This window comes from Carcharodon carcharias, chromosome 16 (assembly GCF_017639515.1).
Source record: "Carcharodon carcharias isolate sCarCar2 chromosome 16, sCarCar2.pri, whole genome shotgun sequence".
Lineage (NCBI taxonomy): Eukaryota > Metazoa > Chordata > Chondrichthyes > Lamniformes > Lamnidae > Carcharodon > Carcharodon carcharias.
Window position 1 is genome coordinate 69,803,345 of NC_054482.1, and position 26,940 is coordinate 69,830,284.

At 40.3% G+C, this 26,940-nt stretch overlaps 1 protein-coding gene across 2 annotated transcripts in view; it reads right to left on the minus strand.

Annotated features, from left to right (window-relative positions):
• trabd2b (TraB domain containing 2B) overlaps positions 1–25,671 on the minus strand; it is a 472,589-nt gene extending 446,918 nt beyond the window's left edge. For both annotated transcript variants that reach the window (XM_041208660.1, XM_041208659.1), the window contains exons 1-2: positions 24,817–25,671; positions 23,770–24,330 (exon numbers count right to left, since the gene is read on the minus strand). In XM_041208660.1, the coding sequence (XP_041064594.1) occupies positions 23,770–24,330; positions 24,817–24,939 (684 nt within the window). In that variant the 5' untranslated portion in view covers positions 24,940–25,671. The remainder of the gene's footprint in view (positions 1–23,769; positions 24,331–24,816) is intronic.
• Positions 25,672–26,940: the final 1,269 nt, after the last annotated feature.

Here is a 26,940-nt window from a genome sequence, read left to right on the forward strand (position 1 = left end):
AGGAAATTGAGCAGAAGGAAGGTGGCCAAAGGTACAAATCAAAGAGATGGGCCAGGATATTACAGCCCCGGCAGATGCGGTGAGCCACTTAAATCTCCATTCAGTTCAGCGGGACTGTAATATCCCACCGAGCAAGGAGGACCATAAAATCCTGGGTGTGGATTCTGAGATGTTTTCTGATGGGAGGCACAAGAGGTGAATTCCAGAGGGTACAGCCATGACAACTGAAGATCGTTCCACCAATAACGGCATGGAGGGAGAGGCAGACACAAGTAGATCAGAGTATTTATTCATCAAGCCAGATACTTTCTCCACATGTATCCAAAGTAGCACCCAATGCATGGAATCAAATTTTGAGAACGCCATCATTTGTGGATGTTACTTTTCAGGCGAAATTGATTTTGAATATTAAACTTCAAGTATTTATCAGGAAAATCACAAATAAGAATAAAATCTGAATGCAAAGAAATTTACAATATACATGGTTATCAATCAGTTCCAATCAGCGGTAAATATGGAGGTAGTTCAGCATCCTCAACCGATCACACTCAATAGTTACATCTTTCCCTAAGAACATCCAAAATGTTCACATCAAAATAAAATGCTTCTCTAAGCAATATAAACAAGGAAGGTTCTAGGTTTTATCTTGAACCTACAGCTTTTGATATCAATGCAGTACAGGCTCAAATAGTTAATGACAAGTTTCACACTAATTCCAATGCAACCTGATCTAATTTGTATTCTCCTTTTCTCCCATGGCCTCAGAAAGAGGAATTCCCATTTGGGAACTCACTGATACCATAGCCAGGTGCCAGGGAGAAATGAACAATTGGCGTGAAAGTATATGAAAACCTCAGGGTCAACAGAAAATAGATGAAATAAAGTTATTTTAAAAATAACCCAAGCAAATGGATACTTACCATTACTTCATAACTTTGAATATGCATTTCACAGTGCAGAATTATGAGTGGATGTCCATGCCCCTGCCCAAACAGAAAGGTGGATGAAGATCAAGTGTACTGAAGCTCCACCTGATTTACACCTTTAAATCAGGATCAGAAAATCCTGGCTCCGATCTAGGCCAAGTGAGTTTAATGCCACTAGACTACAAGTCCTTAGCACTTCAAGACAACCACAGTTCCAGCTCCTATTTGCTATCCCCTGCTAGAAAGTACTTGTGTTGGATCAGAATCAAACTTGACTGTCATGCCTCGATGATCTAAAGGCCAGCTGACACTCAACAAAACAATCTAAGCTCACGCTCATAGAAAGGCCACTGAGCAGGGGTAAGAGTGAACGTTCATCACCGTGGAACAGCACAGCAGGCATAACTCCTTTAATAAATTTTACAAAATCAGTCCACACAGCACAATGGGATTACAAACTAGCTAAACCATACACACAGGGAAGGTCCCAGGTTCAACCCCTGGCCTGTGATAAGTCAGCTCCTTTCAGCTCAATACACAGTCTAAACAATGATTGTAAATGTGCACCCCATTCTGTCTATGGAGGGAAAAAAATGAAGCTAATGTCAGACATTGTATGCATGACAGACTGGACAATGCGGCACAAGATACTACGTTAAAAGGGAGTCGTTTTAAGGCAAGAAAGTCAAACAAAACTCAATTTGATATCACTCCTATCATAATGTCAAGACCAATGGATATTTTATCACTGTTGATATTGTTCCCGTGAACATTATTCAACTAAATTTGGTTTGTATTTAAATTACTCACGTGTGACATAAAAGAAATGTGCAAACTCTGAACAGGTGAGTTAAAGAATTTTCCCAACTGGTCCGTACAGCAGCTGTTCCACAGCACTTTGGCAACTGCGCTGTTCCATTTGACACAGAAAGGCAAAAAGAGCAATTTTACAGGAGTGGTCTCAGTATAAACTACAATAAGGCATCAATTTCATCGCCCTCAGTAAGTTGTTCACTTTTATTTATTTTTACAGAAAATCTTTTGAAGGTAATTGCCCTATTGGCCATTCAATCTCTTCACCTCTTTTCTTCCCTCTCTCTTGAAGATGTTGGGTGAGAAATTGAGCTTGTTAGCACCCATTTTTTGGATGTTACAAGTTTCCTTGGAGCTCCAAGGTGGCACCAGTGACACATGGACAAACTTATGGGGCAAATCATGCTAAATCTCATATTGTTGCAGGTTTCAATGAGCACACAGTGAATATGCATCGGAATGTGCAAAGAGGCCAAGCATGACGTCAATCAGCATGCAACACTGAATGATGTCAATGCTGTCATGTTAGAGCTCAATGCATCAGCTATCACCCTCCCTTCACCTCACAGAGCTGAATACACATTCGGCAGCTGGATTAGCGCCCCACCAGTGCTGTTTAAAGAGATCATCAACTACTTATAGGTTAGCTGCTGATTGAGTTATACTGGCTGTTGCTATGATTGTATAAGTGTCTTGTGCTTTGTTTCGTGTTGCTTAAATCTACAGGGAGTGATGTGCCAGGTAGTGAAGGACTCTTTGCTGACTTCAAGGTTTCTGCACAAGCCAGTTGCCCCCACACATGAGTGCATTAATAGGCATTCCCCTTGAAATACAGCATGACATGCAGAATGAACAGAGGCCATGCAGAGCAGACCAAGCTGCTGGAAGATGGGGAAGGTGGCAGGGTAGAAGTGCTCTCAGCTGGAGGACATATCAACCCAGGGTGTTCAGGGAGCTATTCTTCTACCTGAACCTCAGAGGAATATGTGAGATGTTTGCAATTCAGTAAGGTCATCCCCATTGAAGTCTACCCCCTGATGAAGCCACAAGTGCAACCTCAGATCAGGAAAGGACCATATTGCCAGCAGCTGTGAAGGTGACCATGAGATGTGGACATGAGGCTTGCAGCAATGCTACATGTGCGAGGGTGAGTTAAAGAATATGAATGTTAGTTATGAGGCCGGATTGATAAAGATTGATGGTAGATGAGTGATGGGAGTTGGTGATATGTAGAGTGCCTGAGGCTCCTGATGTGGCTGGTAGAAATGGCATTTGAAGATGCGTTCACTGACCTTTACCATATGTGTTAGTTCACTGAACTTCTTGTAACACTGCATCTAGGTCCTCAGGGCATGACTCCTGTTATTGACCTCCACAGCTATTTGAACAAGGGCTATCCTCCCCTCTGCAGAGTCAGCACATCTCTCCTCCTTTCTACCTCCTCCACCAAGACAACCAGTGCAGTATTTGAAAACTTTGCAGTATATTCTCTATACAATTGTGCTAGTCTTCATTCTTCCCAGGTCAGACTCTCTTCAAGCACAGCTCCCAGCACCTGCTCCAGCCACAATATACCTCCCATATAAGCAGCGCAGGCTAGCTTTAAGTGGTGCTAACCACTCACAAGATTGGCTGATGAGCAGCATGGTTGTACTAGCAGGATGTAGAGATCATAGAAATGAGCAGGCAGCATGAAGTTGGCACATAATCAATAGATACAGGTTAATCACGCATCACAATCTCCGTGCCTATTTTCAGGGGCTATCCAGTGTAACCCCTTATCACTTATTGGGATGGTTCCAGAGCACTCTCTGGCTGTTTGTCTGATAGTTATTTTATATTTGAACACAAGCCCAATGACAGGCTCATCCAACAGCAAACATGAACTAGTGAGCAATCAAGAGTAGGAAGTGTGCTGGATTTTTCTTCCTCACCAGAAGCACAGAGAATAAACTGTAGCGTTCATACTGTAATTCAGCCCAGACCAGGGACCATGCCTGAAATCTTCCAGATATTTATTTTTCTGCACTACTGATATTCTATTTACTCATCGAGGCACTAGAGTGTCAATTCAATTTCCCCTACCGAAAAAGGATTGGCCATCTTCTCAAAATCTTGATTGGTAAACCACTCAGCACAGCTAAGGACTGGTGAGCTGGTTCCTGTGCCTAAAATACAGTTATGTGAAAGTCCATTAACCCTCACTTAGCAGTGATGCAAGCAGCCATTGTGACTGCAGCTCAACAAACACAATGCTGCACAAATACTGTCACTCCCGCAGGATCAGGTGCAGTGTAAAAATAAAAGCTGCTCATGAGTTATCAGCATTATTGCTGCTTTCTATTGTACATGCTCTGCATTTACAGTAAAGTGAAATCATTGTACAATGATTCAATGACAGGCAATTGCACTATACTACTCACTGATTGACAAAATTTGCAGTTCTCATATTTGGAACTTAAACATGAATTCCACATGCTTGGAAAAGAGATAAGCAAAGGATGTAGCACAAAAAATGTGACAGCAAACACCATTTTAAAAGGTTTAACCTCCATTCATTACAAATTACTAACACATGTTTCACAAGGTTCCTGGACCTTTATAAACTGGTTATAGCTCTGCACTAAACAACTTTGCTGCACTCTTCTCAATTATAATGATTTAGTAACTTTAGTGCAATGAACATACATTTACACAAATATTGCACCTTGCTATCAAACAATTGTTGTTTATAATGGAGCAATTCAGCTCTGTTAAACAGTTAAGTGCTGATTTATAACAGACACTTAAAATGAAGTGTTACTAACCAAGCAAATCAGGAGGGAAGAAAACCCCAAAGATCAGAAAGCACATTTAATGAAAACACTGATGTGCCTTTCTATTAAAATCATGCTGCCAGGTCACTGAACCCTAAAGAATTACAGTGATTGTAACAATGTGCTCTTGCATTGTAATTTTTGGGGGTCTTTCTTCCGGTAATAGACTATATCCTGTTGCCAGCATATATAGAGTGTAGCTAAGCTCAGGCAATTGGACATAGGGTTTCCTATATCTAATAAATGTCAAAAGAGTGCACATAAAAAGCATTTTTTTAATCAGGCGAGTAAAAGCCTGAGCATCTGGAAGTTCTTTCAATGGAGAGACACATACCAATTTTTTTTAAAAGAGCATCTGAATGGTAGAGCCATTATTAAAAATTACTTTAATATCAGCAATTGGCACAATAAGATTGTCAAAATAAATTTCCAGTCATATTATGAAAGAAAACAGCTAATTGTTGAGATAGCTTCTTAAAATGACTTTATATATGCCCTAAGATGTAAAGTAACTTGGACGTTTGTCAGCATTATATTGTTAGAATAGTTGGGCAAGATGGTTTAAGTGAAGTTTGTACAAGCTTTGGATGGTGTGGGCTTAGAATTGCTCTTCAATGTTATTCCTAGAAATGAATCAATCCCAAGGGTAGCCACTGGTAATTTCTGAAAAGAACTGTAGAGTAAATCGCTATGCTGAACATAAGAACATGAGAAATAGGAGCAGGAGTAGCCCATTCGGTCCCTCAAGCTGCCCTGCTATTCAATAAGATCATGGCTGATCTGCCCCAGGCTTCAACTCCTCTTTTGTGCCTCATATCCCTCAACTCCCGATATTTCAAAAATCCACCTATCTCCTCTTCAAATACTTTCAGTGATCTAGCCTCCACAACTCTCTAGGCTAGAGAATTCCTGGCATTCACTAACCTCTGAGAGAATAAATTCCTTCACATCTCAGTTTTAAATGAGTGCCCCCTTATTCTGCAACTATGTCCCCTAGTTCAAGATTCCACACTAGTGGAAACATCTTCTCAACTTCTACCCTGTCAAGCCCCCTCAGAATCTTGTATGTTTCAATAAGATCACCTCTCATTATTCTAAACTCTAATGAATAAAGGCCTAACCTGTTTAACCATTCTTGAGAAGTCAACCCTTTCATCCCAGGAATCAGCCTAGTGAATCTCTTTTGAACTGCCTCCAATGCCAGTATATCCTTTCTTATTTATGGGGACCAAAACTGTACACAGTACCACAGGTGCGGCCTCACCAACACCTTGTACAGTTGTAACAAGACTTCACTATTTTTAAACTCCAACCCCCTAGCAATACAGGCCAAAACACCATGTGCCTTCTTGATTACTTGCTGCACCTGCACGCTAACTTTTTCATGCACAAGAACACCCAGATCCCTCTGTGTTGCATTTTTTGGGGGTCTGTCTTCATTTAAATAATAGTCTGCCTTTTGATTCTTCCTACCAAAATGCATGACCTCACACTTTCCTACATTAAACTCCATCTGCAAGACTTCAAAGACAGGAGCAATGTTCGATTCCTAATATCTCATTCCAAAGAAACGCCTTGTGCAAATACAAAAGCATAACACTGCTCTTGTTCAAACTGTTGTGACAATAAGACATGATCAACTCAGGCCGGGACCTGGAAGAGCTGAGGTGCAGAACCTGTTGCATATTTAGCCCTGGTAAAAGGTTTAAATTGAAAGGAATCATAACTGAGGTTATAGCATTTATATTCTGTGCAGCCAGTCAGAGGAGGTGTCAAGCAGCTGCAGAATTACCAGAATTACCAATATCCCAACATAGTATTAACTTACAGAAACACTGACAAAATATATCCATTTTAGACTTTAAACAGTTGATTAAACTATTTTTCAATTCCAAATTATGATAAAAAGCTAGTGAAACAGATAACAACCTGCTTCACTCATATCATATAGAAATCTTGACCAAAACAAAACTTCTTCACACAAAATCATCATTTAAATATAATAGTGCAGCTATCGCTCCAAAATAAAACCTGTTTTTTTCCCAACTAATGGTATTAAATATTAAAAATGAACTGGCTAATGACAAAGTTAAAGTAATAGCATTTGGAAAATCAAGGCTTAAATCTAGTTAAGCCTGTTAAAATTTAATGTAGAAACATCAGAACACTGTAGAAATCAGAGTTATTTTAGGAATCTTACCAAAGGCTTATTTTTCAGTTCTTTCCTTCTGGTCAGGATTTCCCGGTTGGCAAGCGGGGGCGGTACCCACACGCCAACGCATAAAATGACGCGGGATGACGTCAGGCGGAACTCCCGACGTCACCCCGCGTCATTTCAATTTTCAGGTTGGCGGGGGTGCAGCCGAATCACCTGTGCACCCGCCGACCTGTCAACGGCAAATTGAGGCCATTTAAAAAGTAATTGCACTAGTTAAAGGACCTGCCCGTCCAATCTTAAGGTTGGCAGGCAGGCCAGGAGCCCAGGCCGGGCTTCAGAAAAAGCACGAAACCTCATCCACGGTCGGGATGAGGTTTCATGTAGGTTTTTAAAAGTTTAATTAAAAGTGATGGACATGTCCCAACTCATGTGTCAGTGTCACATGAGGGGACATGTCAGGGAAATTTTATTTTTCTATTTTTAACATTTTTAACTTTGGAGCCGATGTCCCTGAAGCAGCACTTAGCCTCAGGGAGATCTGTGCACTCTTTCGCACACATGCGTGAAAGAGTGCACTCTCAGCTTAGGGAATCCACCCCCCGCCCGCACAGGGAGCGCATATCACTTCCTGGCGGACATCACGCTGGGCAGGCCTTAACTGGCCTGCCCACTTAAAATGGCAGTGTGCCCCCCGATGGGGGAAAAATTCTGCCCCTGACTCTGTCTACATTTTCTGTAGTTTACCTCCATATTTCCCCATAACTCTAAACTGTTCCTTTACTTTCTACATTTATGCATCTACATTTCGCTAGAATTAACTAACAGAGAAAATGCATCCTGAAATTCCGATATGAAAACACAAGTGTTCCTCAATTATTCACTTTTTAAAACTGCGTAAAGTAAATATGCTTAGTTAATTCATTACATTTTTCTTATAAAGAGCAGCATGGTACAGAACTTGAACCCATTTTGTACCAAGTAGATTCTTGCTCAGTGTGTGCTGTAGATTTTTGTTTAAACAGAATTGCAGAATGAAGGATGAGTTGTGGTACAGACATAAGCTTTTTCTATTTTTAACTGTAGTTTATAATAATCTTGATCCAACCGTAAAATTTACTGGCAAACTAGTCGTATGTTTACGAGTATTCAGCTGGATCAGTCTGTTATTACCAATACAAATGGCCATCTCTGCACCCGAACTAGGCCCCAGTCCTGAGTAGCCATGAATTGGCAGGCCTCCTTCAGTCTTGATAGCATACACCAGTTGAGTACAGCAATGAGTTGGTTTGCATGATTCAAAAAGCCTATTTAATAGCTTCACTGTTTTCAACATTTTTTTAAAAGTTTACATTTTCTCCCCTCTCTTGGCATCAACTTATGCTGCAGTACAATCACACAAATGTCAGCCGTTCTTCGTGTGTAAGTCAAGACAGTGAATGTTGAACCATAAGGAAGGACCCACATCCTGTTTCCACCTAATAGCCACGCATTCACACCCAGCAGAAGTCGCTTGATGAGGGTTAAGAAAATAAATATTTGGCTGATTTTTTTTCTCCCTCTGTATACCCGGTGCATCCAGATCAACTGTAACATTCCTTACTGCTATCCCAGCTGAGAGCAGCAAACTCAGCATTGACCACGTATCGACACTGGGACCTACATACTTAGAGTGCTCCATTCCAAACTGGGTAGTAAATGCTCTGACTTAGTTATTGGGAGAGCTATCAGCAGTACTGGCAGGTGCCAATTAAGGTCAGGCAGCTGGTCAATTGCAGTCAGTATATTCACAGAAATTAAAAATAAAAACCCAGCAGGGCCGGCAGCAATGGCAGAGAGAGAAACAGAGCTAATGTTTCAAGTCCAATATGACTCTTCTCCGGAACTGAAGAGAGGTGGAAATGTGATGAAATGTGCTGTTCCTCCAGGTCATGAACATGCAGCACTCCACCTTCCAATTAGGCACTTTACAGCCTCCTGGACTCAACAGTGAGTTCAAAAACTTCAGGCTATGAACTCTGTCCTCCATTTTGAATTTCTTTTTCCCAAGTACCAGTCTGTATTTGGTTGTCGTGCTTTTGCTTTCTGACAGACCTGACCTTTATTCTGCCATTAACGCCTACTCTAGATGAATGCTTTATTTCTTTACTTCACCATTACCACTCCCTTTGCTTTTTGTTCCATGACATCTTTGGTATTTAATCTCCTCTGCCCTCTAACCTATCCCTGATCACTCCTTTTGTTCCACCTGACCAGCACCACCCCTCCTTTTTCAACAGCATAAAACCCATCTCATTTCTACCTCTCTTCAGATCCAAAGAAGAATCATATTGGCCTCAAAATATTAACTTCGTTTCTCTCTCCACAGATTCTGCCAGACCTGCAGAGTTTTTCCAGCGCTTTCTGTTTTTATTTCAGATCTCCATCATCAGCAGCATTTTGCTTTTATTTCAGTATGTTAGCTGCATTGATTTCCAGTTTCCTTTGTTTTTCAGTGAGGTGTAATTGTGTTAAAATGTTAGAAACCATGTTTATTTCACCGTGAGAATTTTGAAGTGTGGTCGAGCATTTCTCTTTAAATTACAGGTAACAGCTCAGCATCACATAAACCTACTTTTATTAGACATTGAATCAAAGTAAATAGGTTGCTATGGACATCCACAAGTTTTAAACACCTGCTGGTAGGGAAAATATTTGACAGTAACAGAACAGAACTTGACAGTTTCCTTGTGCAGACAGAAACCATCCTTGTCTTTGATTGACAGGGAAACTAATTTAGTGATTGTATATAAAAATGGGAGTCTCATCTGAAAAACTCAGAAGTGCCGTATATCAAGTAATGTAAAGTGTGTCATAATTCTACTGAACTAGTACTCGAGTAAAACCAGTAATTTAAAAATGTCATGTTGACATCTGCATAGTGTTCATTATTTCAAAAATGTTTGACAGGAGGTCATGACCACTAGTCCAATACAACAAATTATATCCACAGGTAAGGCCAAACAGATCTCTCGTGAGTGAGAACCATGAGTGAATTATGCTGAACATTAAGGAATTCATCAGAACTCATCATTGGTCATTGGCAGAAAGCATTTCTCCAACAGGAGTTTGTGTTTTAATAACACAGGTATGTGAAAACAATACTCGAACAACGACAGACTACACCTGTGGTGTAGTTATTCAGTATGTTGGATATTAATCAGTCATGTATAAACAAGAAGCAGACAATACTGTTTAGGGAGGCTAATGGAATTCACTGCTAGGATGCCCATCTCTGCTCATTTCAAAAGTTTTGTAAAGTAAAGCAAAGTACTGCAGATGCTAGAAATCTGAAATAGGAGCAAAAAATGCTATAAAAACTCAGCAGGTCAGGCAGCATCTGTTGAAAGAAAAGGGTTAACGTTTCAGATCGACAACATCACAAATACGTGCAGTATTTAACAGAAATGGTATTATACTCAATAATGAATTTTTAAAATTTCTGGTGCACCTTGCTTACTAATATCTGTGACTAACTGAAACCACATATGAAAGGAAGTGTAGCCTCATGTACTAAATAAATCCTGAGGAATACTGGCTGGGAGTGTTATGTTACAGACATCCCACATACTTGTTGTTGATTGCTTAATATTTTTGTCCTTAATCGTTTTTGTGATGAACACCATTTGAATTAATATATGTGGCAGATATTAGGTCACTCGGGAATATGGTTTGTAACTTAATGCAGAGATGGTCACTTTAGCAACGAATTCCATCAGCCTCCCTAAACAATAGATCTGATGAAAGGTCATCGACCTAAAATGTTTACTATTGTAAAGTATTGAGATTGGCAGGCAGAATTTTCATTACTGTGGGTAATGCAAAATAATGGATTAATGTTAATTTTGTATCTCTTCCTCATTTCCATTTTTGCTCTAAAGTTCACATTTTAAGCCTGATGCAGAATATAACTGCAATAACACTGTGGGAACCAGCAGTTCTTTGGCTCCCACATGGCATTTGCAATGGTGGCAGGGCTGGGTTTGTACAAGTACTGTACGTAAAGCAGTGAATTGCTCAAGGTGCCACCACTTCTGATTTGATTTTGTGTAAGAACTGTGTCTATAATGTTGCTTTGCTTTCACGGCTAGAAAAAAAATCTTGATCATAATCAGGGCTTTAATCCACATGCACCCGGGCTGTGAAGTTGAAAAAATTGGAAGATAAAGTGGCTCAGTGTTGTCAGACTACGGTCCTACCTACATGTTTGGGTGGTATAAGTGAATGTTAATCATCAATGGATTCCATGTGGAACAGAGCAGTGAAATCAGTTAATGTTTGAGCTAATAATACTCCCTCAACAACACCACCAAAAGCTGGCTAACTGGCCATTGATCTCATTGATGTTTGTACAATCTTGCTGTGTACAAAATGGTTGCCATGTTTGTTTATATAGCAGTTACCACATTAAAGGAATTCACTGTATGAAGCTGTCTGAAATGTTTCTGAGAGATGTGATAAGGTGCTTACATAAATGCAATTCTGTTTCTATCTTTCAGCTCTGCTCACTGCCCTGTTGTTTTTAATGATTGAAAACAGCTGATCAGCTAATCAGTTCTTTTCAATAATAAAACCTGAATAATGGTATACAGGCTGTAAATTTGAAAGCACAATCCTTTTTGGCAGTGTTTTCTACCTGCTGCTTTGTATCCTGTTTGAGACCACTTCTTCTTCTACGTGCTTTCTAATATGTAGTTGGCTAAAAGCCCTTTTCCTAACAATGATCATAAATGTGACTTGTTCTAATGATAACTGAAAAATATCAGGTGGCTTTAAGCATTTTAAACAGCGACCACAAAATACTTACTGCCCTAATATTTTAAAGGACTTGAGCATAATGGCTTCACATTATGCTTGGCAAAACTCATTTTACTTTAGAAAATCACAGGCAGGTTGGTTTTAAGACACAAATAGCACATATCATTGGACAACAACAAATATCCACAACAATATTCTCCCCTCAAATGTCCTGGTACTAGTGCTGCTTAATATATTGTCACCCGCTCATCAAGACCCACACTATTCTCTATACTTTACTTAATACTTGAGTCATTGGGAAAATTCATTGTACGTAACCTGTGGTATACCGAATTAGGTAAAGTAGGACCTATCTTCTTCCAGGCATTACTAGGTATTAATATCAGTACATGGATCGCATCACACATCAAGGATGTAAAGCATGCATAAAAAATAGCACCTAAAATACACTGCAAACAGCAGTATAAATCAAAACCATAGATCATGAAAGGGAGTTCAAGGCTGAAATCTAATCTGAAGGGTCAGATGGTGGTTATAAACTTTGGACTGTCTTGTGAAGCTCTTCATTAAGTTACAAATTATACTCCCAAATTATCTAATATCTGCCATATATGTTAATTCAAATGGTGCTCATCACAAAAAAAGTTAAGAACAAAAATATTAAGGAATCAACAACCAGTATGTGGGATGTCTGTAACATAACACTCCCAGCCAGTATTCCTCAGGATTTATTTAGTACATGAGGTTACACTTTCTTTCATATGTGGTTTCAGTTAGTCACAGATATTAGAAAGCAAGATGCACTAAAAATGTTAAAAGTTCATTATTAAGTATAGTACCATTTCTCTTAAATACTGCACATATTTGTCTCACTCTTTTATAGGTTAAACTTCTTTTTGAAATGCGTTAGTTGGATAAGAAAGATCTATACATTTTTTGCCAATAGCCCTCAGGTGTTCATGGCAACAACTCTATCAGACTGGAACATTTTGTAGCCAAACCGCTGGAGCTAATAAAAAAATTCAAAGAACCCTCAAACTTCATTCAGGAAGCTGGCAAGAATCAGCCTTCCTGTCAGGCTGTTAAAGCCACAAACTAACCCATGGGCCCAAACAGTCACACCCACTTGCAGAATTGGGTACAATTTACTAATCGTTCCTCTTTCTAAATTAAATTGGAGCTTTACTTCACATTTATTTGAGTGATGCCACAGGGGACCATTGGTTGGAGTTAATGCGAATCTCCACTCCAAAACCACATCAGACTCTAAATGCAGCACAACACTGCAAGTTAGTGAATTTTCTGACTTTCAGAGTGAAAAACACACACGTGGCTTTAATTTGCAAAGTGTTTACAGCTATCGCTCAATGAATGCAAGGATATCAACCTGCAAACAAATCCTTAACAAGGGCCAGTGAAATAGAAAATGTAATGTTACATTTCTGAATTAAAAGAACACCAGTCATATGGACCAATTCTGGGGCGAAGTTTACATTCCGTGGATCAGTCATAGTTATGGAACTTCCTCCTTCATTCCCAATCAGCTGTGAGTGTTCTGAATAGAAGACTTTCGGCATCAGGAAAAGGTTCATCACTTTCAAAAGATTAACGCCACCTACCCACATTGCCTCTCCATCCCTCTCTTTCCAGAAATAGGTGTGAGTGCCTCTTGAACATAATTATAGTGCCACATTCTGCAGCCTTACCTTCCTTCATCAAAGGCTATTATGATGTTATTTTTTACAGAGAAAAATAAATAACTGTCTATCGTTGGCATTAAGTTCAGCAATTCAAAAGAAACTATATGGTCATGAAATTTTATGAAGTGTTAGTAACACTAATCCAGGGCTGACTTCAGTGAAAGGTGAAATTTTAATATTGATCCTATCACAACCTAAGATCCCACAAAAGTTTCCATTTCCAGTGCACTGAAAAAGGTTTACACAAAAGCAATGCAGCAGGATCCACCACAGGACACGATGCAGAAGAGTTTGCGGATTTTTCTTTATATTACGTCTCTGTAAAGTACCTTCGGACACTTTTCTACATTAAAGACAGTTTATAAATGTAAGATCTTGCCATTAAAACATTGGGGTTCAAATGTGACAAAACATACTGCAATAGTAAAATAATATTCACTGAACGAGAACAAATGAAATAGATGAGTAGCAGTGGCAACTATGATCTGTGAGGCTTTCCTGATGACCCCATGTATAAATGCATCCTGTTGTGTGACAGATTTGTCCCGGTACAGGGGGATCACTAACTAGCCAGTGTCTCTGCATTAAGGAGAAAAAGAATATTTGGTCGGAGTTGCCAATTCAGAATATTGGTTGAAAAATTGAACACACCGGTGATGTTTCTACACTAAAAGAAATCGACTGATACTAGCTCAGCAAGGCCATATGTGAAGAATGGGCACAGAGTCAGCTTCCAGAGAGCTATTAATACTTGTGCAGTCATAATGTTTTTGATTTCTACACTTTAACTGAAATACCCTTAAGCACCGTATTTGTGCACAATAAATGAAGTGTGCCTGCAGCCCAAGAATTTCTTGTTGCAAGTTGCTCATCATTTCTGTTTTAATAAAAAGCAATTACAACTAACATTTGTTTGCCATAATAGAAATTACTTTGACAAAGCTCTATTCTCATGCAGCAGCTTGACTGAAAGGAAATGCAAGGTTTCAAGTTTGTTTTTCTCTTTTCTAATCAACTCTTAGCAGGAAGCAATAAAATTCCCTCCTGAGCAATAATTGTACAGAAACAGAGTTTCTTGCAATTAATGTCCCAGTCTATATTCAGATAATATACTTTCATGCACATTCGACCCCTTGGCATTCCCAGGTACAAGGAATGGTGTCAAGTACTATGGCTCTTGCTGTCAAAATTGCAAACCATAGCACCTGGTTCATTCCTCCCTTCTTCCAGGTCTTAAAGTTTGGCATAGTGGAAGTGATCTTATAATGAGATTGCAAACCATAGCACCTGGTTCATTCCTCCCTTCTTCCAGGTCTTAAAGTTTGGCATAGTGGAAGTGATCTTATAATGATATAGAGATGTTTGCTGTAACTTCCTCATTTCTTTTGAACTAACTGCTATTACACCCCTGCAGCTCAGCCCCGACTTTACAGGAAGTAGATTAAATAATGGCCAGAACCAAGAGATTGTAAAACCTCTCCTAAAACTAGATGAGGGATGCGTTAGATTATGTAATTCCTCACAAGGTGAATTTTACCTTTTTTATAGAAAGCTCCAATTATGTCGCCTTACAACAATTCCAAGAACTGTGCAAAATGGTACTGGGCTAGAGGCAATGCTGGTATCCTTCTTGATCTGGATTCCCTCAGGGGAGAAATTAATCCCTACTTTTATGTTACTTTTCTATGACATGGTAAGTTCCAGTCACATTGAAGAACTGTAGGACAGTGTGTTGGTGATTTACTCAGGTCAAAATTCATGAAAAATAACCCAGTCAGGGCTTTATTATGCTCCCACGGGATAAATCAATCTAAGTACCTTCAAACTCAGACTGTTTTCTTTGGTACTGCAAAAATATTCCTAACATAGGCAAGAATAGAACAGCCCCCTTCCCAAGGACATGCAGCACCCAAGAATTAGGGACAGCTGTGATTTTGTATCTTCATCCCCCCATTCTTTCTTTCTTCACCATCCAAGTGTTTTGTGACTACATTATTAATATCTGGTGCCTGCAGCATCAGAGATCTGATACAAAATAACTAGTGGATAGCAAGCCACACAGTGATTCAACTATCTCCACCCATGCCAGGAGGTGGGGGAGAGCCCAGTTTAATACCAGCAGTCAACACAATACCACAGAATACTCCATGATATCACAAGGTGTGCTGCAACTATTGGTGGTGGTCAGAGTCCTCTTTGGGAACCGAATCCCCTTGTGAGCAGGTATTGTGTGTACACAACCAGAGTGCTCAGACTTTGTATCTTGACTCTATTCGTATATCAGGCAGTATGTGATTTATGTTAAAATATGTGTAATTTAGCTTTGTAGTCTAACAATCTAGAAATCAGTAGGTCTGATGGAGACATTCACTAGCACAGCCAATGAGACTACATTTTGCTGAGATTAGACTCTTCCACATCTGGATCAGACATCATGGTTTTGAGCAGTGACAAATTACCGCTATGTATCTCAATCGGTGTTGAATTCTAAAATGATTAAACAGAATAAATGCTGGAAAAATTCAGCAGGTCAGGTAGCATCTGTGGAGAGAGAAACAGACGTAACTTTTCAGGTTGGCGACCTTTCATCAGAGCTGAGAAGAGTTAGGAATGTAACAAATTTTAAGCCAGTGAAAGTAGGGAGAGTGGCAAAAGAACAAAGGGGAAGGCCTGCGTTAGGATGGAAGACAGGAGAGGTTAGACAATGAAAAGTCAAAGGGAGTGATAATAGACCAAGTAAAGAAACAAAAATGTGTTTATAGAGGAGGTGTGAATAACAAATTGATGAACAGCTAGCGTCTAAAATTATGAACTATTCTGGATAAATATTTTGAACAGAAGGGACACTAATCCAAATGGTTCCCCTTGTTCACAAAACCCAGGGCTGACAATTGCTAAGTGACTTTCTGGCAACTTCTGCACACAAATTACTGTTGCAGAAAATTCAGATTAAGTTCCAGCTGGCTGTTTTTTTAAAATTGTTTCTTTTAACACTATTCTTTCTTCCTTTCCTGAAGGCATTTGCGGGAATCTGGTTCCACAAGCACTTGGTACATTCTGGTATTTCAGTTAAAAGCCTAGGCTAGTGTGTACAGAACATTCAACTGTAGGGCATCAATGGCAGAACTCGATCTTGTCTTCTCCCAAGATCTGCACATGCATACTTTCTAACTGAAGACACTGGGAGTGAAATTAGACTTGGACAGGGACAAAAAACAGGGAGAATCGATTTTTTCACCCATTCTATGCCATGCCTGAAATTCGCTTCTATTGAGGTTGTATATTGGATGTAGCATACACTGGGCATCTTATGCTATGCCATTGTTTTGCAATCCTGCTCACGTCCAAATTCATTCCAACTGAATTGCAATCAGTGCTGGAATTCTCCAGTCCCTAACACAGAGCTAACTGAAGGAGCATGCAAGCACAAAACAGCAAAGTCAGTCCCAGCCAAGATTAAATCTTGAATCTTCCTGCAATGTACAGCTGAATATTGCAATGCATTTAGCAGCTGAATCCCTCATTTATTTAGATCCCTTCTCCCCACCTCACATGACTTATATACTAAAATAAAGAAGTCAACAGTGTTAGAAAAGTGAAATATTCATCAAAGGCTTCCCACTGTACCAGTGGATAAGCTCCATACTGAGCTGTATTTGTATGGTCTCTTTATAGATGCTGACTGATTTGATGGCCATTGCTGTCTTTGTTCTTAAGAAGTGTTTCTTGTAAGCTACAGGTTGGACATCCAAGATCCGGCAATCTCTGGACTGACACCATGCTGGGTTTCGGATTTTCCCATAGTTTGGAGTCCTATGAGCATACCTACGAACATACGAATTAGGAGAAAGAGTAGACCGCTCGGCCCCTCGAGCCTGCTCTGCCATTCAATAAGATCATGGCTGATCTGATTGTAACCTCAACTCCATATTCCCTCCTACTCTTGATAACTTTTGACCCCCTTGCTTATCAAGAATCTATCCACTTCTGCCTTAAAAATATTCAAAGGCTCTGCTTCCACTGCCTTTTGAGGAAGAAAGTTCCAAAGACTCACAACCCTCTGACAGAAAATATTTCTCCTCATCTCTGTCCTAAATGGGTGATCCCTTATTTTTAAACAGTGGCCTCCAGTACTGGATTCTCCCATAAGAAGAAATATCCTCTCCACATCTGTCAAGACCCCTCAGGATCTTATATGCTTCAATCAAGTTGCCTCTTACTCTTCTAAACTCCATTGGATGCAAGCCTAGCCTGACTAACTTTTCCTCATAAGACAACCTGCCCAATCTAGGTGGTAGTTTAGTAAATCTCCTCTGAGCTACTTCCAAAGAAATGACATCCTTCCTTAAATAAGGAGAGTAATGCAGTACACAATACTCCAGATGTGGTCTCACCAATGCCCTGTACAACTGAAGCATAACCTTCCTACTTTTGTATTCAATTCCCCTCACAATAAATGATGAGATTTTAGTAGCTTTCCTAATTACTTGCTGTTCTTGCATACTCACCTTTTGCAATTCATGCACTAGAACACCTAGATCCCTCTGCATCTCAGACCTCTGCATCTCTCACCATTTAGGTAATATGCTTCATTTTTATTTTTTCCTGCCAAAATGGACAATTTCACACTTTCCCACATTATAATCTGTTTGTTAGGTATTTTCCCACTTAACTTATTATATCCCTTTGTAGCCTCCTTGTGTCCTCTTCTACAGCTTACTATCCTACATATCTTTGTGTCATCAGCAAATTTAGCAACCATACCTTCGGTCTCTTCATCCAAGCCACGTATATAAATTGTAAAATGTTGAGGCCCCAGCATTGATCCCTGTGGTGCACCACTCATTACATCTTGCCAACCAGAAAAAGACCAATTTATGTCTACCTCCTGTTTCCCGTTAGCTAGCCAATCTGCTATCCATGCAAATAGGTTACCCCTTACACCATGAGCTTTTATTTTTCACAATAACTTTTGATATGACATCTTATCAAATACATTCTTGAAATCTAAATACAGTACATTCACCTCTTTATCCACAGCATATGTGACTTCTTCAAAGGACTCCCATAAATTGGTTAAACATGATATCCCTTTCATAAAACCATGTTGATTCTGCTTAATTACCATGAATTTATCTAAATGTCCTGCCATAACGTCTTTTATAATAGATTCTAACATTTTCCCTATGACAGATGTTAAGCAAACTGGCCTGTAGTTTCCTCCTTTCTGTCTTCCTCCAGCTACATTTGCTATTTTCCAATCTAATGGAAACTTCCCTGAACTTAGGGAATTTTGGAAAATTAAAACCAATGCATCAACTATCTCACTAACCACTCTTTTTAAGAACCTTAATCAGAGTCCATCAGGACATAGAGACTTGTCAGCCTACAGCTCCAACAATTTACTTAGAACCACTTCCCTAGTGATTGTAATTTTCCTGAGTTTCTCTCTCCCTTCCATTTCCTGATTTACTGCTATTTCTTGGATGTTACTTGTACCTTCTATTGAGAAGACTGATGCAAAATGCCTGTTCAATTCATCTGCCATCTCCTTATTTTCCAATATTAATTCCCCAGACTCACTTTCTTTAAGACCAACGCTCACTTTGTTAACTCTTTTCTTTTTTAAATATCTATAGAAACTCTTAATATGTCTTTATATTTCTAACTAGCTTTCTCTCCTGCTCTAATTTTTCTTTCCTAATCAATTTTTTGATCATTCTTTGCTTTTTTTTAAACTCTATCCAATCTTCTGACCTGCCACTCATCTTTGCACAATTATATGCTTTTTCTTTAAGTTTAATACTATCTTTAATTATTTTAGTTAACCACAGATGGTGGGCCCTCCCCTTGGAATTTTTCTTTCTCTGCTTATTACTCTCCTATGTTTATTACACTAGCCGATGAAGTTATATTTCATCGTCCATGGTTAATTGTTTGCCCCATTATTATTTCCCTGCACAAGCATTTCTCCTAGAACATAGTCAAATGCAAGGAAGTCTGATTATTTATCCTCAAATCTCCAAGATGTCTGACATGCTGTCTTTTGCAAGAGTGCAGAAACTAGACCAACGCGCTATTTCAAAAATGTCCAGTTTCTGGACAATTTTGATTTTTGGACAGCCGCTGTTTGGATGTCCAGCCTGCATTACCACCTTGATAGAATAGGAGGGTGTGGTGTTGCAAATGAAAGATGAGATGTCACCACATTAAGTCTAATCTTGCACTATAATTGGCATTTTCACCAGAGTAGAGGGAAAGTGTGTATACCTAAAGTGTCAAACTGTACACTACCCTACAAACAAGTATTGGCATTTAATAAGTATTGGCATCTGTTCTTCAGCTGAACTTTCTCAACTTAGTTCCAAAAGTGCCCACAGAGGTGATAATGTTCTAACTTCCAGAAGATAGTTTTCTTCACCAGTGGCAATCCATACAGACTGTCTCAGCTCAAATTTTACAAATCAGCTTCTGATCAAAAGTAATCAACAGTAACATGGTTTTAACAGCAGTCAGCAATATTGCTAACAGAATTGATAACACACTGTCGCCAAAGGGAAATTAACTACAGTGAAAAATAGGGCAGCACATCAAGCCCAAGACATAACTCCCAACCCCCATTCCACTCTTTCCTCATACTATGAAACATGGTACAGTCTGAGCTGTAAAATGTATCTTATTGAGACTGAGATTTAAAGTAACATTGCTCAACATCATGCATTTGAAAACATTGTGCTGAAAATTTGAAAAAGTAAAACGTGGCCATGTGTGGACAAACATGAGGCAGTTATAACCTAAGCAACTTTGAATATGGCAGGAACGTCCTTAGAACTTTGGGATGCCATGAAGATGTGACAAGACACTATATAAATGCAAATCCTGTCTTAAGCGAATGTTACCAGGCTGTGACATGGGGAGATGATCGCATGAGAGAACAATCTTGGTCTATACAGGTGCACATTCCAGCAGGAGTCATCGGATAGCAATCAGGAGCAATATTTTTCCCTCTTTATTCATAGGATACTACCACTAATGTAGCAAATCTACCACTACTTTGGCTGAGATCAACTAGCTCAGCAAAAACCCAGCATTTCCAAAACTCATGATTTTGTAAATTGCTTATTGATTTGCATAATTCTTTTAATGAGCATAATTCACTGAGGAGAGGTCAAGGCAATGAAGATCTCTCCCCCTCTCATTTTTATCTCAGTGAATTACAAGCAATTTAATCCCTTCTATCCCAGTGAGTTTTTCTCACCCTCTCTCCCACTATATCTGTAAATTGCATGCATTAAAATAATGGTGCAAAATCAGTAAATATTGAATAAAGTCATGAGCTGAGCATAATTTTGAAGACCAGGTACCATACTTGGAAGCCACCTGCCTCTCTGGCTCAGTATGCACAAATTATGCAATGTGCTTGTCAACAGAGCATTGACACACATCTGTGGTGCATTGGGACATTTTTCTACGTTATAGACACTAAATAAATGTGAATTGCTTTTGGTAACAAATGTTTTAAAAAGTCGCATTTTATAACATTTTTCAGTCCTATATTTCCAGGATACTCTTTCATCTAAAATACTGATGGACTTCTGCATCGCAGTTGTAAATGCCAAGTACATCACACTAACTAAAGCTGTTATTCACTCATAACATTTTTATAAAATTTTGCTTGTGTCCTTTGTATGTTCATCAATGTCTTTTGATCTTGCCTCATGCCATCATGCCTCTGTGCCTCATGTAACAGCAGGTGCTGCCATTAGTGTCTATACTGCTTCCCTCCTATGTAAATGCATAACTGCCTCTGACTACCTGCCATTAGCACATCGTTCTATCAATGTGCTTTCTTCATCCTCCTCCTGTTGCAAACACAATCACATCATCCTACATCCAGACCAGCTAGGGTTTCCTGCCTTTGCAGGAGGTGGAGTAAGAAAGCAAACAAGCTGGAGAGCGTCACTGGCATTATCAGTTAAGGACAATGTAAAGAGCAGCAGGTGAGTTCTGAGAAGATCCCTTGCAAGAGTCACATTGGGTTTAAAAGACATAGCCATTTAAAAAAAAACAGAAGGACAGCTCATTAAAAACAATCCAACAGATTTACAAGATAAAACAGAATCAAACTAAATCCTTGTGTTATTATTATTGAAAGGTCAATTTTGCTTCTGCATATTAAATGGAAATGAACTATTCTTTTCAACACAAACCATATCCTGCCCCAGTCAAACGCTAAGCAACAGTGTTCATTAGATTGTACATTAGCCTTGTAGGTTGTGTAGGTTACTGGTGTTTCCTTCCAGCTTTTGTTGTATATGTCAATAGCTACTTGGTCAAGCTGGAGACAAAATCTCAACAACAGTCAGATTCTGATAAGTAAGACCTATCATTTTCCTCATGTCAGCATTTGTTCAAATCCAAAGTTTGCAACCATCTCATCAACAGCCTTGTTGTGTTCAACAATAGCTGAGACTTCTACAGCTTTAAGATAATTGTACAGTCTGCTCCCTTTAACTCAATCATCTTCTTTTGCCAAATAATTTGAATTAATGCAATTGTTTGAATTGTGCAGTTTAAACAAAAGAGTAGAGAAGACTTTCTGCACAAAAAGGTTCAAATGAACAGATAGATAATTCAAATAAAATGGCTGAGTTACTAAGTCCATTTAATTTGTTTGAAAATTTGAAGGCAGAAGTAATTTAGATCAGACCAAATATTAGTATTAAATATCAAGTTACTATAACAACCTTACTGAATTAAGAATCTATTGATTGGGGTACAACTTATCATTTCTCAGCAATAAAGGAGGTAGAAAACCAGGAGGAACAAGCACTATCAACCCAGAGGAAAGCAGTGGGGGAAACACTTATCTTTGGCCAGTTTGAATTCTCATGAGTGATCGTCTCCCCCACTCACATCCTCACCACCACCCCCTGGCCCACCTGAACTTCCCTGATGCTGTGCACTCCTTTGCTATGGTAGCCCAGCAAAACAGAAAGCATAAGTCACTCAAAGGACCATCATTCATTGGTGGGTTTTGGCATCATGGTTAAGCTCAATCTTATCCTTATCCACCATCCACAAAAGGGCACTGTAACCAGTCAGAACACCCTTATCAGTGCTGCAGTATCCTGGGGATCGCATTTTGGATTTTCGTGGCTTTTAATGCTCAGAATTAGAGACTCAACCACTGAGTAACATTCAGAAAAAAGCAAAATACTCCAAATGCTGGAAATCTAAAATAAAAAATTAGGCTGGAAATACTCAGCAGGTTCAGCTGCATCTGGGCAAAGAGAAACAAGGTTAATAATATTTCAAGTCTGTAATCATTCATCAGAACCAATGAAAGGTCATCGTTCTGAAACATTAACTCTGTCTTTCTCTCTACAGATGCTTTCAGAATTGTTGAGTATTTCCAGCACTTCCAGGTTTTTTTTTAGTCACAGAGAAAACATTCTTCATCGTTCGACTTGCATTTTTAAGATTTTTAAGCAAATCAGCAACTTCAAAAAGACAACAAAAAAGGAGTAATGCATGCACACATTACTGGCTCCCTCCCCTCCTGGACATGTACTCTGTGGATGTGGCAGCTTCAGGAATTTAGGTTCTTATTAGCGGCTAGGGAAGAGGACAGTGAGCTAACAAGGTGCCCCTAATCGTTCTGAAGCGAAAAGCTACAACTATTGCAAAGTAATCAGGAGGTGTTGGTAAGAAGTGTTTGCCGAACCAAAAATCCTGCCTCTCAGATTAGAGCATTAATCTTTTCACCGGAATTCCGAACAGTCATTTTATTGAAACGAATTCTCTCCAAGATTTAATCCACTATCTAACACCCCCATGACAGGAAATTTAAAACAACCGAGTTTAATGATTTTTTTTCTGTTTCTTTATCTTTCCAGAAAGTTGAGGTTTTAAGTGTAAGACATTCGTGCGTCCTGCTACGTAGGTCGTACCTGATATATGTATATATTATATATAAAACTCCTTCACTATTTAAGCCGAGAGCAGCAAGCTTCCTTATCTAGTAGATAAACTGGAATGGTTTAAATAGACCGCTTAGGGATGCTCCAACTAGAACAAATTCTGCCTTAAACTAAACATCTGCCATTTGTCCGACGGTCAGATAAAAAACACTGGTTAACACCGAAATAAAGGATTCATGCGCCGGTGGATCAAGATGCAGAAAGCCCTTTAAAAAGCGGACAATGAGGAGCGAGTGGCTCAGAGAGCTGCCCCTGCAGGAAACATAGACAGCGCGGGGGCCAGGAGAGAAGCTGCCGGTGACCTCAGTGCTTCTTACAGAGGGAATAACTGCACACAGTTTCCTTTTTGCAGTTCAACAGTGACTTGGTGCCAGAGATCTTTTCACCCACGAGCCGTGTGAAATGTGACAGCAATCCTGCACACCCCGAGAAAAAGATCCCATTTAAACGCGGGCAGCATCCCACACCCCCTTACAAGGACACGTCGCATGGATGTGGAACCTTTAGAGTTCCAGCATTCAGCAACAACCACCCCCCCCCCTCCCCTCCAGAAAGTGATCCTTTCTTTACCTCTCTTACCTGGGAGAAATTGAGCCCATTTAGTGGGTGGCACTGCTCTTCGACCCGCTCCACTGCCCCGGTCCTTTTCTTCATCCTCTCGGCCTCCTGAGCCAGATAGAGATCGAGTACCGGGACCCCTCGGGATCTGATATCAGCCTCGGTCAGCGAGTTGACCATCAGCATCACCCACACCGGCCTCTTCCTCTCCCAGTTGCCGGCTATCGCGTTGAACAGGTAATCCGCGTACAGCCCCTTGCCTCTCTGGTCTGGAGTCATCCACAGAGGCATCATCACCTTCACATAGTCCAGGTGCCTCTTCAGTCTCCTGTACAGGTCTCTGGGAAGTACATCCTGAAGGTTCTCCCCATGGGGCAGCATCTGACAGCTGGTCAGGGCTGAGATGGTGTACGGGTCGGTCAGGTCCAGCTCGAAGTACACACTGTTACTGTGCTGGAAAGCCCTTTTACAGTTATCCGCCACGAAATCCCAGACCCTGGTGTAAGGGACGTGAATGGTCCCAAATAAATAAGCCGGAGGATCGCGTCGGATCGTCCAGAGGAACGAGTTCATTTCTCTTTGCTGCCATTTAATGAGAAAACATAAAAAAAGGGAACAGGGTTTAATATCAACTCTCATATTAGCAAAGCAACGAAAAGTAAAGTGGGTACTGTTTAAAATTTAACAAAGTGCTTCGCTATCTCGACAAACCACTCAAGGTGCACATTGAAAGTTCATAAAGTAAAGCGAGAGAACAGACTTCATGCTGCAGAAAATTACACATTTTAAAAGTATGAAAGTCCTCACAGTGGAACTGAGGTGTTCAAAGGGAGGGAATTATAAAAAAGCGGGGCAGTCACATCGATCCGACTTTTTCTTTCAATCGAATATATGAACTGCTGCCGGGGTGATGAGTTGCAGCATATTACAGAACCCACTTCAGCCTTATGTGCGCCCTGCACACCCTGAGCCGCAAAGCGCTCGGTTAAGGTAGCGGGGGAGCGAGCGGGCACTTGGGGAACAGACACTGCAGGAGGGACACGGAGGCAACAAAACAAAGTCACTCACCGACTTGGGAAGTTCACATTGTCCCGTGTCTCGGAGATTATTCTCCTTGGAGGTTACGCTTTGTACAACTATACTCACAACAACCCACATCAGCCCGGCGTTAGCCTGCATCGTGCCTTCCATCCAACTTTTTTTTTGCCTTTTATAGATTGTGTGTAGTCTGCAGCGAGTTAAAACCTGCGCAAAGTGCAGCGAGTCAGATCGCAAGATTATAAAGCTCCTCGATCTGGGATGATGCGATCACTGTATGGAAGCTGGACGCCACAAGCCGCCATGCTGCCCCAAGGAGCATGGACGATCCTCCCCCAGAAAGGTTGCCTTTATTGAGTTGAGGTGATCGTGATGGGAAAGGGAAGGTTTTTAAAAGCATCTCCTCCGGGCCCTCCCCGCGATCGCACCAGGAGATGCTGGGCTCAGCTGCTTAAACTTGTTGCCTCTTATTTGAACAAGCAGAGGAAGGCGGGTACTGCTCGGCATGTCAGCATGTCACTTCAGGGGCTCACACTCTGCTCTCTACAACTTCTAAACTGCACGGGTGAGGGAAAGAAAACTTTTGTCAGGAGTTCTTCCAGCAGCAGCCCGAAGGTGGCGCCACACACGCGAAAGTCAGGATTGGATGAGTTGAAAGTGTCCCTTCCCTTTTCAACACTGGCCCGGTCCGTGTGCTCCAGGAGAAGGTTTCTGGAAAAAATGGATCATAGGTGCGCCACCTTCCATTAATACGTTTTCAAAAGGCGGGCAGAGCAAGGTGAAATGGAAGAACATAGCAAATAGCTGCTGAGGCAGTTTAAGTGGACAAGTTGAGCAAGTGAATCCCTAAACTGAGGTATTCCCTTACGCAGGTAAAGACATGGAAATAGGCAGCCGCAGTTTTTTTGTTTTTAGCCTTTCATGCTGATGTTTATCCCCAAAGCAAGCCGCAGTCGTCTTTGACAAAGGCAGACATAGATAACAAAATTTATCACCAACTCTAATCTCAACTCAGCTTTCAGCCAACTGAGGAACAGAATATTCAAGGACCAGGATCTCAAGCCCAAGACTAAGGTCATGGTTTACTGGACAGCAGTGATTCTCATTCTCCTATAGGCTTCAGAGACTTGGACAACCTACAGCAGATGCCTCAAAGCACTGGAGAAATACCAGCAGCGGTGTCTTCGCAAGATCCTCCAAATCCAGTGGCAAGAAAGGCAGTCCAACAGCAACATCCTCCTACAACCAACTTGCCCAACATCAAGGCACTAATCCCTCAAAACCAGCTCCACTTGGCAGGACATGTTGTTGTATCCCTGACACCGGACTCCTGAAGCAACTGTTCTATTCAGAACTCGGGCGCAGCAGGAGACTCCCAGGGAGACTCTAGGGATGTCTTCGAAACAGTCCTGAAGAGATCAAACAAATGCATTGATTCATGGGAGTCCCTGGCTTGTGACTGACCAAAATGGAGAAGGGCTCATTCAGGAAGCACTGAACACATCAAGAGATTTTGTCAGGAATGTGCAGAGTCGGAGGAAGCACACAAGCCTCCAAACAACCCATCTACCCAATCCTTCAGATATTATCTGCCCCACATGTGGTAGAGTCTGCAGATCGCACATTGAACTTAGCGGTCCTCTCAGGACTCATCAAAATGGAGTGGAAGCAAGTCATCCTCGATCTGAAAGGAAAAACTACCTAAGGAGAAGAAGAATAGTTTCTTTTGCTTTCCTTTTATATTTAATCGTTAATCTATCATTTTGACCCACTCATCCACTGGAAACATTGTTTCTATCTATTCTATTCCATCCCTTGAGGATTTTAAAGATCTCTCTTAACTTGCTCCTAATTCTCTTTGATTTTAACAATAGCACTTCCCCAAACCACTTAATTCTCCAGCCAGTTACATGCAGGGTTGCACTTGAAAATAGTAATAAATTGTTGAATGCTGCATGTGAGTTTTACACCTGCCACCTTAGGAAATTTGAAATATTATTAAAATCTTTTTAATTACAATAGGTGAACCACTTGTTACCAGCACAATAAGGAAAATTTCAAATTCCTTTAAAATGTCTGTGAAATTCGTAATTGTCTCTAAGAATGCCTGAGAAGGATTTTAAAGGGTTTGCATCAATTGTAAAGAGATCAGTT